This window comes from Xiphophorus maculatus, chromosome 3 (genome assembly GCF_002775205.1).
Source record: "Xiphophorus maculatus strain JP 163 A chromosome 3, X_maculatus-5.0-male, whole genome shotgun sequence".
Lineage (NCBI taxonomy): Eukaryota > Metazoa > Chordata > Actinopteri > Cyprinodontiformes > Poeciliidae > Xiphophorus > Xiphophorus maculatus.
This window is the reverse complement of record NC_036445.1, coordinates 10,498,496-10,511,209: the sequence shown is the minus strand read 5'-3', so window position 1 is coordinate 10,511,209 and position 12,714 is coordinate 10,498,496. Positions and strand designations below refer to the sequence as shown.

The window sequence follows — 12,714 nt, the reverse complement described above, 5'->3', positions numbered from 1 at the left end:
ACAAGATGCACAGAAATCTTTTGATTCTATGGAAGTAAATGTTTCATAGCCAATGGCTGTTGAGGAGGAACCACTTTGCTGCCCAAAAACAGACAGAGAAAGTAAAAGGTATCTATTTATGTCCTTTCTGAAAACATCTGGAGAAGAGTTAAAAAGTCATATTGGACTTTTCCAGTTACAATAACTGAGGAGAAGACTCTGTGCTGTAACACTCTGTGCTTTACAGGAGAGTCAGTAGGAACAGGAAGGCTACCTGGATTACAGAACATTTCTAACTATATATTTAGCCTTTTAAGCTTTCAACATCTTCTTTGCCATCCAGCATTTTAGATTTGGAATTGTTGGAAATCTGTTGGTAGAAAATAAAGATCAATGCTAAGTGTGGGATTGGTAATGCTAAAAACTGTTTTAGATAATATTAATGTCATATGTTTGTGTCTTTGTTTGTTCGAAGTAGTCAGGCCGTCTTAGCTCATGAATAATTAATGAGCACTCACTGTTGAAATGCTTGTTTAATTTCAGTGTTTATGACTTAGCTGCTGAATGTTGTGGCTTTTTAAAACACTTTGCAAATGTTTTACATCCCAAACAGCAGAATGCTTTTTGAAAAATTATCCTTACATTCTGAAGTACATACTGATCCCACTCTCAGCCTCTTTAGCTCAGGGTTGACAGCATGTAAACATTGGGACAACGTGTTTGTTTAGGAAAATATATTAGAGTTGCAGCTAATAATTATTTATTAACCTACTACACTTTCAATTTTTCTGATGATTAATTAATCTGATTAAAAAAGTGCATATTCTGCAGATTTTTCATTTAGTCAATTAAAATTCAGTAACATAGCATTCCTTTAGGGTACACCTGATGTATGATTTTAGTGCGTCACTGTAGCGAAAGAAAAGACTCAGGAAAATGAGGTTTAATTGTATCAATATTTTCAGCTTAAGATACAGAAAAAATGGAAGCAATTAACATATACAACTCCTGGACCAAAACCACATATTGGTTATTAAAATGCTTTATGGCTCCAGAGGGATTGGAGCTGCTTAAATTCAGATATTTGAATCAGACCTTATAACATCTCTAATGATTAGTGTGTGCAGCTGTTGTATTTTTTATGTGCAGAAGGCTGAAAAGCTCACCTGGTACAGAAAGATAGGAACCCTCAGCACTCTGTCTCTCATGCTTACTGTGAACGTCTAGGTGACATTTTCAGCATAAAGAGCAAAAAAGAAAAACAAAAGTTCCACAGGTTAAAAATCATTTTTACCAGCTAACTGCACGATAAACCATCATGCTGCTCTTCTTTTTATCCAGCTAGAATACATTTTGTTGCTATTCCAATTTAATAAGTTGCACACATGCTTTTGTGGCAGTGTTTGAACATTTTTGTGCAGATAACGTCCACACCTACCATCAGTCAGCTTACATTCATATAGCTAAAAGAGGTTGAGCAGATTTTAGAACTTGCATTTGAAAACAGGGAAGAAGATGTTTTTCTTTTTCAATTTTTTCTGATTATAGGAATTATTTCATGCTGTGAAAATAATCGTTAATACATTAAAGTAAAATAAAATTTTTATGATTTTCCTGTGTTTAAAGAATCAAAGCTTCTTATTGGTTTCTGTAGATGTCTTTTAGTTTACAGGATGTTGTGCATTAGAGATTTCTTCACACAGACTCCTCTGAACACAAAATTAATTTTTATTGGATTTCCTGAAAGTACAGAGTGTACAAGTCAACCTGGCATGAGAAGTGAAACTCGGTGTTTACAGACTAACTTATGCTGACTCCTTAGGATGTTTAAAAATATTTAATGTTTCTGCAGTCCAGAATACGGATCTCATCATCATTCCTCCTCAGATTTCCAGCATCGTTTTGCAGAGCTGCAGAGCTTGGAAAAACAGAGGCCCTGTTTTCATGCAGAGTTGTTTATATCACGAATAGTTCACAGGAACTTAACGTCCTCTGTTTCTTTTACTCCTCCCTCCCCGCCCCTCGTCTTCCACCTGCCGCACAGACAGAGGAAGAGCTGGAGTTGGTGAGTGAGGTGAATAGACTTTAAGAGTTTCAGCCTCGTGGATGTGGTGTCAAACTCTGTGTGATCTCACTGAGCATGAGTGTGACACCGTCAGCAGATGCATCCCATCAGGGTTGGCCAGGCCACAAAGGCGGATGAAAGAAAAGGCACTGGAGCATCAGAGCAACACCCAAACAGAGAGACAATCACCTGGTTGCTTCGGTTCATTTCTGAAATTTTAGGGGGCCAAAAGCTTCTGGAGGTTCATCCTGCTGATAGCAGTAGCTACACAAATCAGGATGCTAAAATATGTCCTTGGTATTTGATTTCAAAATGTTATCTTCAACTATAAATGGACAAATTTCTAGGAAAAGGCAAAAAAGTTTTTCCACCTCTGATAAAGATGTATAAAAAGCCTTTAAAAAATTATTTTTGCAGATATTCTCTAGATTTCTGGGTCCTCCAATAGCCTTTGTTCTTTTTAGCTAATGCCAAAAGTTTTTTGAGTTTTATTAGGTATTGGGACTCTGATAGTCAAGCAAGAAACTGGATCCAATGACTGGGAAATTACATCGATGTTGATTTGACCAAATAATTTGGAAAATGTTTCTAATGAAAGATTTAATGCGCTGCAAAAACGCCAAATCTTAATAGGTAATTTCCCATGTAACTACCATAGTACACTTGAAAAGTAAAAAAGTAACTTTTCAGCAAGATAGAGGAGGCTGTTTTAAATCAATAATTCCTGAATATTGATAAAAAGTATCAGTTCTGCTGGCAGATTTTTTTCACTTGAAACAAGAAGTGAAAAGAATATTCAAGAATATATTCAAGAATCATTAAGTTAGTTTTTTTCTTACTTCAAGTGCACTAAGGTGGTTGCCCTAGAAACTAGACAAAAACACTTGGTAAGATTTGTGTTTTTGCAGTCTAGGGACCCGTTTTCTGACACACCACCTCATCTTTATTTAAAAATAATTATGATTCCTTGAAGTCTAATAAAGTTCCAAGGGGCCAAATATTGTTACTATGTGGAAACAGGAAAGAGTATCTGCTAAAACTGCTAAAACAAAAGCTAAATACCAACTTTAACTCCAAACAACTGCTGCGAAAATATTTTTTTTGTTCAAATGAACAAATGGTCTCTTCAGGCAGTATCCTTAATTTGAAAACAATCCTCCATTTTATTGATTCTTCTGTTTTAGAAATGATAACAACTCATTTATATTTTCCAGAAAATTTGATCAGAAATCCCAAATGAATATTTATGTTGCTGCAAAGCTCCCGGCACATTTGTGCATGACTACACGGGAGGAAACGTTGGGGGAAGTGGAGCAACCAGCTGACTCTGTGCTGTGTGTGAAAGCTGCTCAGCATGTGCATGTTTGGTTTCATCCGAGCGTCTCCGCTCTGAGGATCAGAGAGAGGAAAGCTCCCAAAGTCTCCAACCTGGAGCGCAGATGGACATGTTAGCCTCAGATTCTCTGACCCCATTCAGTCTGACGCACATACACGCGTGCGTGCATGCATGCCATTTCTCTGCATAAAAATACACACCTCAGGACAAAAACTCACCTCACATTGTGCATTTATTCCTGCCGTACCTGCCTGCTCACATTTTATTATAGAAAACTCTCATCCTCTCACACACATCTACACACACTCATCCCCACTCATGTCCTACTCCCGTCAACCTTGGCAGTGCATGCTTTCCGAACAGCATGACGCTCCAGCACGCCCCTACCTCTCATAACACCTTCCACCCTGGCTCTACATAACGCGAGCGCCGGGTCCTGGCGACAGGCGTTGCCTTGCCAACGCCACCTCAAGATGCGAGAATTTTCTCATCTCGCACCATGATGTTAAATTGTCGCTGGAAAGTTGAACACCTCAGGGAGAAGGGAGGTGGCAGGATTCTCTTGCAGAGAGTGAGATGTCTCAGGATGTGGCGAGATGTTGAGCACATCTGCCCAGCAAATGCATGAAGTGATTTGTTAATTAGAATAACTCGGATATCAGGATTTTTCTTAGTCTGCTAAGGAAAACTTTGAAAATGTAAAGAAAACGAGTGCATAACAACAGAGTTCCTGCATTTCTGTTTGTCCAAGCAGGGGGGTATAATGTCTTTATTATTTCAGCTCAAAGTAAAGCAGGCTGTGTTTACAGTGAAATATTTCAGTGGTAACTAAATTGTTCTCGGTGACATTGCAAGGTTTCTGCATCGCCTGCGCCGCACAGTGGAAGCCACATGCTAACCATTACCATTATTGTTGTTGAAAATGGATGAAGTCATGTGCTCTGAACTTCTACAGTCCATCCATATAAGGACAAAAGGCCTGATTTCTTGTGGAAACAGATCAGATTGTCCACAGCACAGAGCCAGAGTTCTCAGCCTACAGAGCCTTGCAATGCATTCACACAGCTAGAACTTTTTCACAAACTTTCCGTGCATGTGTTGGGATTTTGTGGGATAGACCAACACAAAGTAGAGAATAGTTTCAAAATTGAAGATATAACTTTAAATTTGAAAGATTTAAAAATGTTCTGTGGAAAAAGAAGGTCTCAGTAACTTGTTAGAGGATACAAAAATATCAAGACTGAGGCAGAAGTTCATTTTCCAAAAGGGCAAAAACCCTAAACATACAACCAGATTTATAAAAAAAAACATATTTTCTTACACTTCACACAATCTGATTGAGTTTGAGTTATAGAGCAACAAACAGTGGGCAAAAACATCAGTTTCTGGTGATCGAAAGACTGGAACCTGCAAATGTATGATAGACTTTACTCCTATGCATTAGATAAATATGAATAACATATTTCATTTAGTTCCACATCACAATTACACCACTTTTTGCTGGTTTGTCACATAAAATCCACATAAACCTATTAAAGTTTGACAAAATGTGAAAAAGTTTAAGGGGTATGAATACATTTGCCAGGCAGTATAGATCCACAGGAAAAAAAGTTGTTGATAATCTCAGTCGGGGGGTTTTAGATTCTTTGTATGTTGAATTCTCTCTCAGATGAAGTTACATCAGAGCAAAACTGCCACAGGAAATAATAATTTAGCATAAATTAGCTGCTCTGCACATAGAGGACACAGAAATTCTCATCGGAACTAGTTGGAGCAGTGAGGCTCTTTATAAAAGCCGTAAACTTTTCACTTTTTCTGTTTTCCCAGAATGCTCAGCGGCTAGGTAGCTCGCAGGTGACTCAGCCACTCACAACTCCAGTGGTTTCTGTGGCAACACCCAGTCTCCTTGCTCCCTTCCCTGGCATGCAGACGGCCTACAACACCGGTGAGTCCCTGAACGCAGCGCGGCCCCTCCACACAGCAAGCCTGGGCTGAAGCTGTCGGTTTGCATCAGAACGGAGAAGACTTTCCTGCCAACAGGGCTGAATTTAAAGTCACGGAAAAGATGCAGATTTAAGAAAAAAAAACAATACCCTCTGTTATTGCATGAAAACCTATTAAGTGCCATGACGGAAAATATTGCAGTGTGGTGCCACAAACCACTATGAATATTCACTTTGTTCATTGTGTGAGAGCTTCTGGAGTGATTCCACTTCAAAGGTTCACATTAATATGGATTAGCCATGATTAATATTGATGCAGCAGAAAGTTGTATGATGTAAAACAATCCCCCTCCTCTTCATTTCTCCTCTTTCTCTCTCTCTAAATGTCTTTTCTTGCATCCTTTAATCCCAGAGTACCAGCTGACGAGCGCAGATCTCACAGCCCTTCAGACTTTCACACCACCAGGGCTGGTGCCTGGCAACATGGCCGCCTGGCAGCAGCAACCAGTTGTCTCCCAGCAACAACAACATCATCAACAGCAGCAACAGCAGCTGACACTGGCGTCACTCAATAACTTGGTGTAAGTCCCGTTTTTATAGCTGTGACGTACTTGGTAAAGTGATTTGGTAATTTCCTGGTGATTAACCCTTCCCCCCCTGAAACAACTGATCCACAAACCTTTTACTGAAGAAAACACTCCAGCTGATTCAGTAAACCAACTGAATTACACCATACATAGAAAAGCTGTGGCATCACCCCAGCTGCAGTTCATTTATCTTGTGGTGACCTAGATACCCCACCTCCTTTCTCCATGAGCCGTCTCCCTCTGCGGTCCTGGTCTGATTTAGCTCCTGATGCTACAAGCTGCGCTACCCAGTACAAGATTTCACAGTCCAAAGAATGGACCATACTCCTGCTTAAGCAGTGTGTCGTAACTAAGGGAGACTGATGTTGTCCTGGAGAAAAGGATGATATGATGATGATGACCTCAGTTCACTGTAGTTTTGATTTACCTGGTTTTAAATTACTACATGCATACATACTCTTTCTGAGCCTTGTGATCATGAATCACCGAATCTACTTGGACTGTTGTAAACAATTATTTTAGTAATCAAGTAAGCTATTGATTATTGATGATTAATTGAGTAATCACATAAAACATTGCCCAGTTCTGTAGGAGCTTCTTCAGGTAGTTAAAGAAATATGAGAGAAAATATTGGTAAAAAACAGTTTAGTTCCTTTTTGTAACAATAAAACATTATGTTACTTGAAGTGCAATATGGTTCAAAAATCACTTTTAGACTCAAGTTTCAAGTATAAAATAACTTTTATAAGTGCGAAAAGAGATGAAACATCAAACATTTCACATTAACTTTTAAAATTTATAAAGCAAACTCAAATTAAGGGATTGGATAACACACCCTTTTAAATTACACGCCACTTTCAGTCCTAAGTTTGAAGTATGAAAAAGTAATTTTTTTCACATCATTACTCAGCAAGTAAATGCAATGTTAGCCAAAATGTGTCCGATGGCAGATTTTATACTCACAATCAGATAAAAGTTAATCTTTTGCAGAGGAAACAAAAATGCTACCTGCTTGCAAAAACAAACAAGTTTGATGCATATAGTGGATGTTTCCTGTGGAGGTGTTTGAGGATGCACTGATCTGTTCCAGGTCCATTTAGTATAAAGTAGTTACACACTTGGGATTCTTTTTGTCTTTTTCTTTATTGGCAACATTTCTTTCTCTCTCCCACTTTCTTCCTTTATAGCTGCTAATAGCACTTAGCATTTATAAACAACTCATTGGTGGAAGTGAGAGAATTGTGCAACACAAATAATCATTCAGCTGGCGATGTTATTGAATTATTTGATGACTTGTTACAGTTATTTCAGATAATGGTAAAAGTAATCAAAGGTTTGACCTACATTTTAAATATTGCGTTATAAAAGTAGAAGAAGCTCAAGGACAACTACAGTTTTAGACCATAAAAAACTATTTTCTCATATAAACAGCAAAAAAAAGTTTAAAGGTTAGATTGAGTATATTATATTGATTGATAGAGTGTCCACTCTGTCACAACATCACTTGCAGCCACTGGTTTATGTTTTACTTCTTCCTGTTTGTCCTCCCTTGATTTCTTCCTCCTCATGTTGGGAACAGTGACAGTTGACTGCTTCTCTAGTTTAACAGCCAAAGTCAGGTGAATGACTTACGAGCAAATAGAGCAAAGCAGCTCAGTGTTGCTGTTTATCTCACAAGTTAATACACTCCTCACACACATGGAGTGTATAACAGCCTGACAGACGAAAATAACCTAAACAATTTCCAAAACAGATGCAAATGCATCACAAACCCAGTATCAAAGTGTCTTTTCCTTGCATTTGTGTGTTGGATGCGATGCCTGTTGCTCCACCGCGTCTGTTCTCTTTTAGTTCAGTTGAAAGCGAAAGCTCGTTTCCCCCCTCAGAGATTATGGGATAATTAGATTTGTTCCAGGAGTTTTTTTTTTTTCTTTTTCTGCCACCTAAAGCTAAGATCTGAAGCTCTTTGGAAGTGTCACCAAGAAAGAGGGAGCTGCTTCATTATGACAGAAACAGCACCTCGCTCGGTGGTTCAATGAAAGGCGTCTCTCTGTGCTGCTTTCAGTCCTCAAAACTGAACCTGGGCGCAGCTGTGCACCAGCGACACGCACGCCGCATCAATTTTTTATTTTTATGTCATTTAGCTGTCACTCTCAGCTGACAGACATGAGATCCAACTGCTGGGATACATGTGGGCCTCACATTCCTACGGTGGCACAACTACAGGAAGTCTGTAGATGTAGCTTAGCTGTCAAAGTCAGTTAAGGAGATAAAAAGAGGATTTGATCTGCTGTATAGAATTTAATGTTTGATATTTCAGGATGGTCTCAGCGCTGGTGTTCACATAAAAAGACACTTTAATGTGAACAGATTTAAGTGCGTTTTAAGTCTTTTTGGAGAAATATTCCAGCTTTTTGTTCACTTTAGAGATGGCATCCAGGCAACAATATGGATAAAAAAAGTGGAAAAAAATGTGTTTAAAAAAGACACAAGGCTGTCAGCTGGAAGAGGAATTTATTGTTCTGTCTGACTGCGAACAAAAGTAGTCCATGAATATATGCTAATTGTTGTTTGTTATAGTCTACAGCTGTGACTTCAGGGGGGTTGCATCTTATAAAACAACAATATTATAGTTAACAATCTCCCCCAGCTCATTCACATGTCATATTGTCATGTGAATGTTAACAAATGACCAGCCAGACTTAATGAAATCCCTCTGCAACCAGATCAGCCCAGTCATTTCAGCATCCTCACCTGATCATCCAACAACTGCCAGACTCAAAGCAAACTGTGTAAAAAAATCTATTTCAGCTTGAACCATTACCATTCCCTCCTCACTTAACGGTTTGATAATTATTTGTTAAAAAAGAAACTTCTGAAAAGGTCTGTTATTGCAGAAACATATTACATTGAAATCCATCAACATCCAACCTTTCATGTCTCTACATTTATGAGGTAATGGAAAAAATCTAACATAAATAAATGCTAGTTTGTTAATCAATTCTTCCACATTTAGTGGCTCGCTTAACAATTCCTAACAGTAGCTTGATCTGGAGCACTTTCAAATGTTTGTTTCTTTATTCGGTTGATTAAATCATCTAGGAATGTTTTGGGGATTTCTCTCATCCACTTTTCAAAATTGAATAGAAAAGACAAAATGTTAGATTAGTTTTTTATTCAGGGAAAGGTTACAAGTTAATAGCTGCTGGTCTGAACTTGCTGTCATGTTCAGTCAGGGCAATAATTACTAGTTTTAAAATGACATTTATTTTTTATAAGTTAATACACAGAATCATCCTTCATTAAATATTAAAGAAGCTTAGAGTAAGGGCTAAAAAATAAATATTGACTGAGGTCAAGAACTTTTGGGGATTCTTTTTTATCATTTTAATGTAAACTGGTTCCTGGTTGCAGTGATGTTGCCCCCTGCTGGCTAATAGATATCGTTTGTTTTAAGTCTTTTGGGAAGTCTGATATCTGCCTTCGCAGTTGGACATATAAGGCTGCCCCTGAAGCAAAAAACAAGTTCAGCATCCAAGATGGCTGCTGCACATGAAAGCACTCAGAAAGTTGCAGACATAAACTGTTTATAAGCACCTCGAACATTTGTTTCTCATTAAACATTAAACCGTTGGTGCAAGATTACAATGTTTTCGTCCAGTTCTTTTTGTCTTTAACACAAAATGTAACAGAATATTTTTTATTGCATCACTAATGGTATTTAGTGCCTCAATAATCTGACTTGCTTTTCTGATTTTCATTCAGAATGCACTTTAAATGGGAATTATGTCATTCCCAGGTCTGACCTCCAACGCATCAAATCCAACTCACCGTTATGCACATTTATGGCATGTCACTTTTCAAAAGAGTGTCAATCTCTTATATTGTATTTGCACAAAAATACAAGTTGATATAAAATTCTTTTTTAAGGAGTTAATATGCAAACCTTCAACAAAGTTCTGATTGCACTGAAATTCAAGGATGGATTTGCATCTGACTTTATATTTTGGAATGTTTACCACATTAGCTCATACTTTCCTGTGCAAATGAAGAAAAAATAAATGTGTATATGTATTATAATTGAAGACAACGTAGGAGCCCCACTTCTTTATAAGATTTCTTCTGGAAATCTAACTGAAACATATGAGCAATGAAAACAGCCACAGTTTCACTGAGTAAACAGGATTTAAATTTTAGCCATGATCATGCAGCCCAGATGCTGATTGTGGCAACGTTTCAGCTCCTGCAGGTTTGACTCTAGAATCAGCACCAGGCAGGATCACTGAGCCATGTGTGTGTGTGAGTGTGTGTGAGCAGGATAACAGAATTGCTGTCACTGAAAACAAGGGAGCACCACAGAAATGTGGGAATCTTTCCCAGCACACCAAACTGTTCTCACAGCACCGCGGAAAATCGTGCTGTCCTAGGACAGCATGGGCAGACGTGGGCACCAGTACAGCCCAGACTGCTTCTGCTTTGCTTCTGATTTCCTCACAGTGTGGCCTCGCAGCGAGCAAACAAGCCCTCCCTATCAAATGGTGATTGACGGCTTGGCTGCCATTCCTTGCGTTTGCTGTCGTCTACACTTCTCCTCGCTGCAGGCGCCACAAGGAAATTATTTCTGTCATCTTATTTTCTCCCGTCCTTCCCCCTTTTAATCATCCACTACTTCCGTTTTTTTCCCCCTCTCATTTCCGTCCCCTTTATCCAGGCTTAGTTAATTCGATGTACACCTGTTGACTCTCAGCTTCCTCTTGACTCCTCAATCTAAATGTTAATGGATGAACTGCTGCCCTGCAGAGCAGCATTCACAGCCAGTTTGTACATTTATGTAGAAATGCCTGCTGGTTACTAGTTGTTCCAGCTCAGTTTATGTGTGTTTCATATTATTAAGTCCACCATCAGGTGAAAAAGACCAGGACAGCCCATTAAATAGTCAGCTTTTAATCAGAAATATTTACATATTGATTAGTAAAGCATGTTGTTTAATTATACTTCTACAAATTGTGACATTTCAAGCCCCATGCTTCACAATCATTATTAGTTTACTTTTGCTGAAATGATGTATTCAGTTTGTGCCATGTTCTCTGTTCTTCTGTCCAAATTATTAACATTCTTTTGACAGAATATTTTGTCAAAAGAATGTCATCCATGTGGCAAATATTTATGGACTTTTCTTTTGGAGAACAAAGATTTAATGTTTGCAAAATTCTCATAAAGGTTGCAGTTGTGCTATCTCTCTAATTTTATAGGCAGCTCTTTCATCTCAACATTAGATAAAGTCCACAGTAATTGTATCCATTTTAAGTTGGAACAAATGTGGGAGTGTCATATTTATTCCCTAGTAGCATTTTTATTAGTTAGATTTTTTTTCATCCATTTTTATTGTAATGTTTTTTATCATTTTGATTTTTTTAGTTTCTTTAAACTAAAAAAATGTCATAAAAAGCAGGTTGTCATATGGCATCTTATTTTTTTCACTTGGCTGTATCATATTAAGGTATAGGGGTGAACATTTATTACATTCTGTCATACAAAATCATAAATATGTGTTTCATTTGGATTATATGTGGTGAACCGACACAAATTAGTTCATATTTGGGAAGTATCATAAAATTTAAACATTCATTTAGTTTTTATTGCAGATACAGCTGTAAATTTTTTTGGACATGTCTTTTATAATGAAATATTCATCCATTTTTGTTTGCAAAATAGTTCAGTCAGGTATTACAGAGAGGTTCTGTGAACAGCATATTTTCACATCCTGCCACAGAGTCTCAAAGAGACTTTGGTCAGAACTTTTACCAGCTCTGGATGTGTTTTAAGTCAAAGCATTTCATTCTAACTCCAAGCTTCGAATCTCATCCTGCTTTAAACTTCCTCCCTGACTGAACTGCTGTGTTCTTCATGATGGGTTTTTGTTCACACTTTTTTTTAACAAACCTCTGAGGCCAAAAACAGAACAGCTGCATTTATATTGAGATTAATTTACACATAAAAGGCCTGTGTTTATTCTTGATCCAGAATTGACTTACATGTACTAAAATAAAAAGTCGGATTATAAAACCAGATTTTTTGGACTTCTAATCAGAATAAAAAAGAAAAATATATTAATCATTAAATTATTCAACTTCACAGTTTTGAACTGCTCTGTATGGTTTATCACATAAAATCCCAAAAGCGTACATTCGTTGTAATCTGACATGGTGTGAAAATTTTGAAGGGTGTGAATACTTTTGCGATGCAATGTGTGGATGTATTATGGGTGTTTTGTGCAAGTGTAGCTTGTTGGGGGCGGGGGAATGTTTTACTAGAAAGGAAATGTGTATTAATTTGTGACTCATGCTTCCCTTTAACCGAAGAAATGCGGTCTTTATGCATCTCTTATTCTCCCTTTTTATTCCTCCTTTCTGTTTCTTTTCTAAGTGACCTAAATGAAGAACATTTGCAGAGTTATAATAGCTGTCGGCCATCCAAAGCTGATGGGCAGAAAGCTCTTAGAAACCTCTGCTTGCCAGAGCTGAGAAGGTCTTTGTCCAGAGATTAATGATTTTTTTTTCATAGAGCATTTAGGTTTTTAAAGGCTAAGCAAACTGCAGGATCAAGGAGAGTTCAACCATAAAATTATTCCATCGGAAATATGGACCAACAACAAGTTTCTGTAAATTAATGAGGACCTTCATTCAGTGATCCTTTCAGGAAAAAAAAATCTGTTTTGTTACTGGAAGAGGAAGTAAATAGGCACTGCATGTGAATAACTATCCAGCTTTCACACTTCCTACTGTACACCACTCTGCCTCTAAC

At 37.8% G+C, this 12,714-nt stretch overlaps 1 protein-coding gene across 13 annotated transcripts in view; it reads left to right on the top strand.

The window, feature by feature from the left end:
- LOC102228446 (myocyte-specific enhancer factor 2D homolog) overlaps positions 1–12,714 on the top strand; it is a 115,896-nt gene that overhangs the window by 93,109 nt on the left and 10,073 nt on the right. For 7 of the 13 annotated variants that reach the window (XM_023330372.1, XM_023330379.1, XM_023330370.1 and 4 more), the window contains 3 exons: positions 2,024–2,053; positions 5,208–5,325; positions 5,736–5,904. In XM_023330372.1, coding sequence (XP_023186140.1) covers positions 2,024–2,053; positions 5,208–5,325; positions 5,736–5,904 — 317 coding nt within the window. The remainder of the gene's footprint in view (positions 1–2,023; positions 2,054–5,207; positions 5,326–5,735; positions 5,905–12,714) is intronic. The other 6 variants (XM_023330376.1, XM_023330381.1, XM_023330377.1 and 3 more) reach the window with 2 other exon arrangements.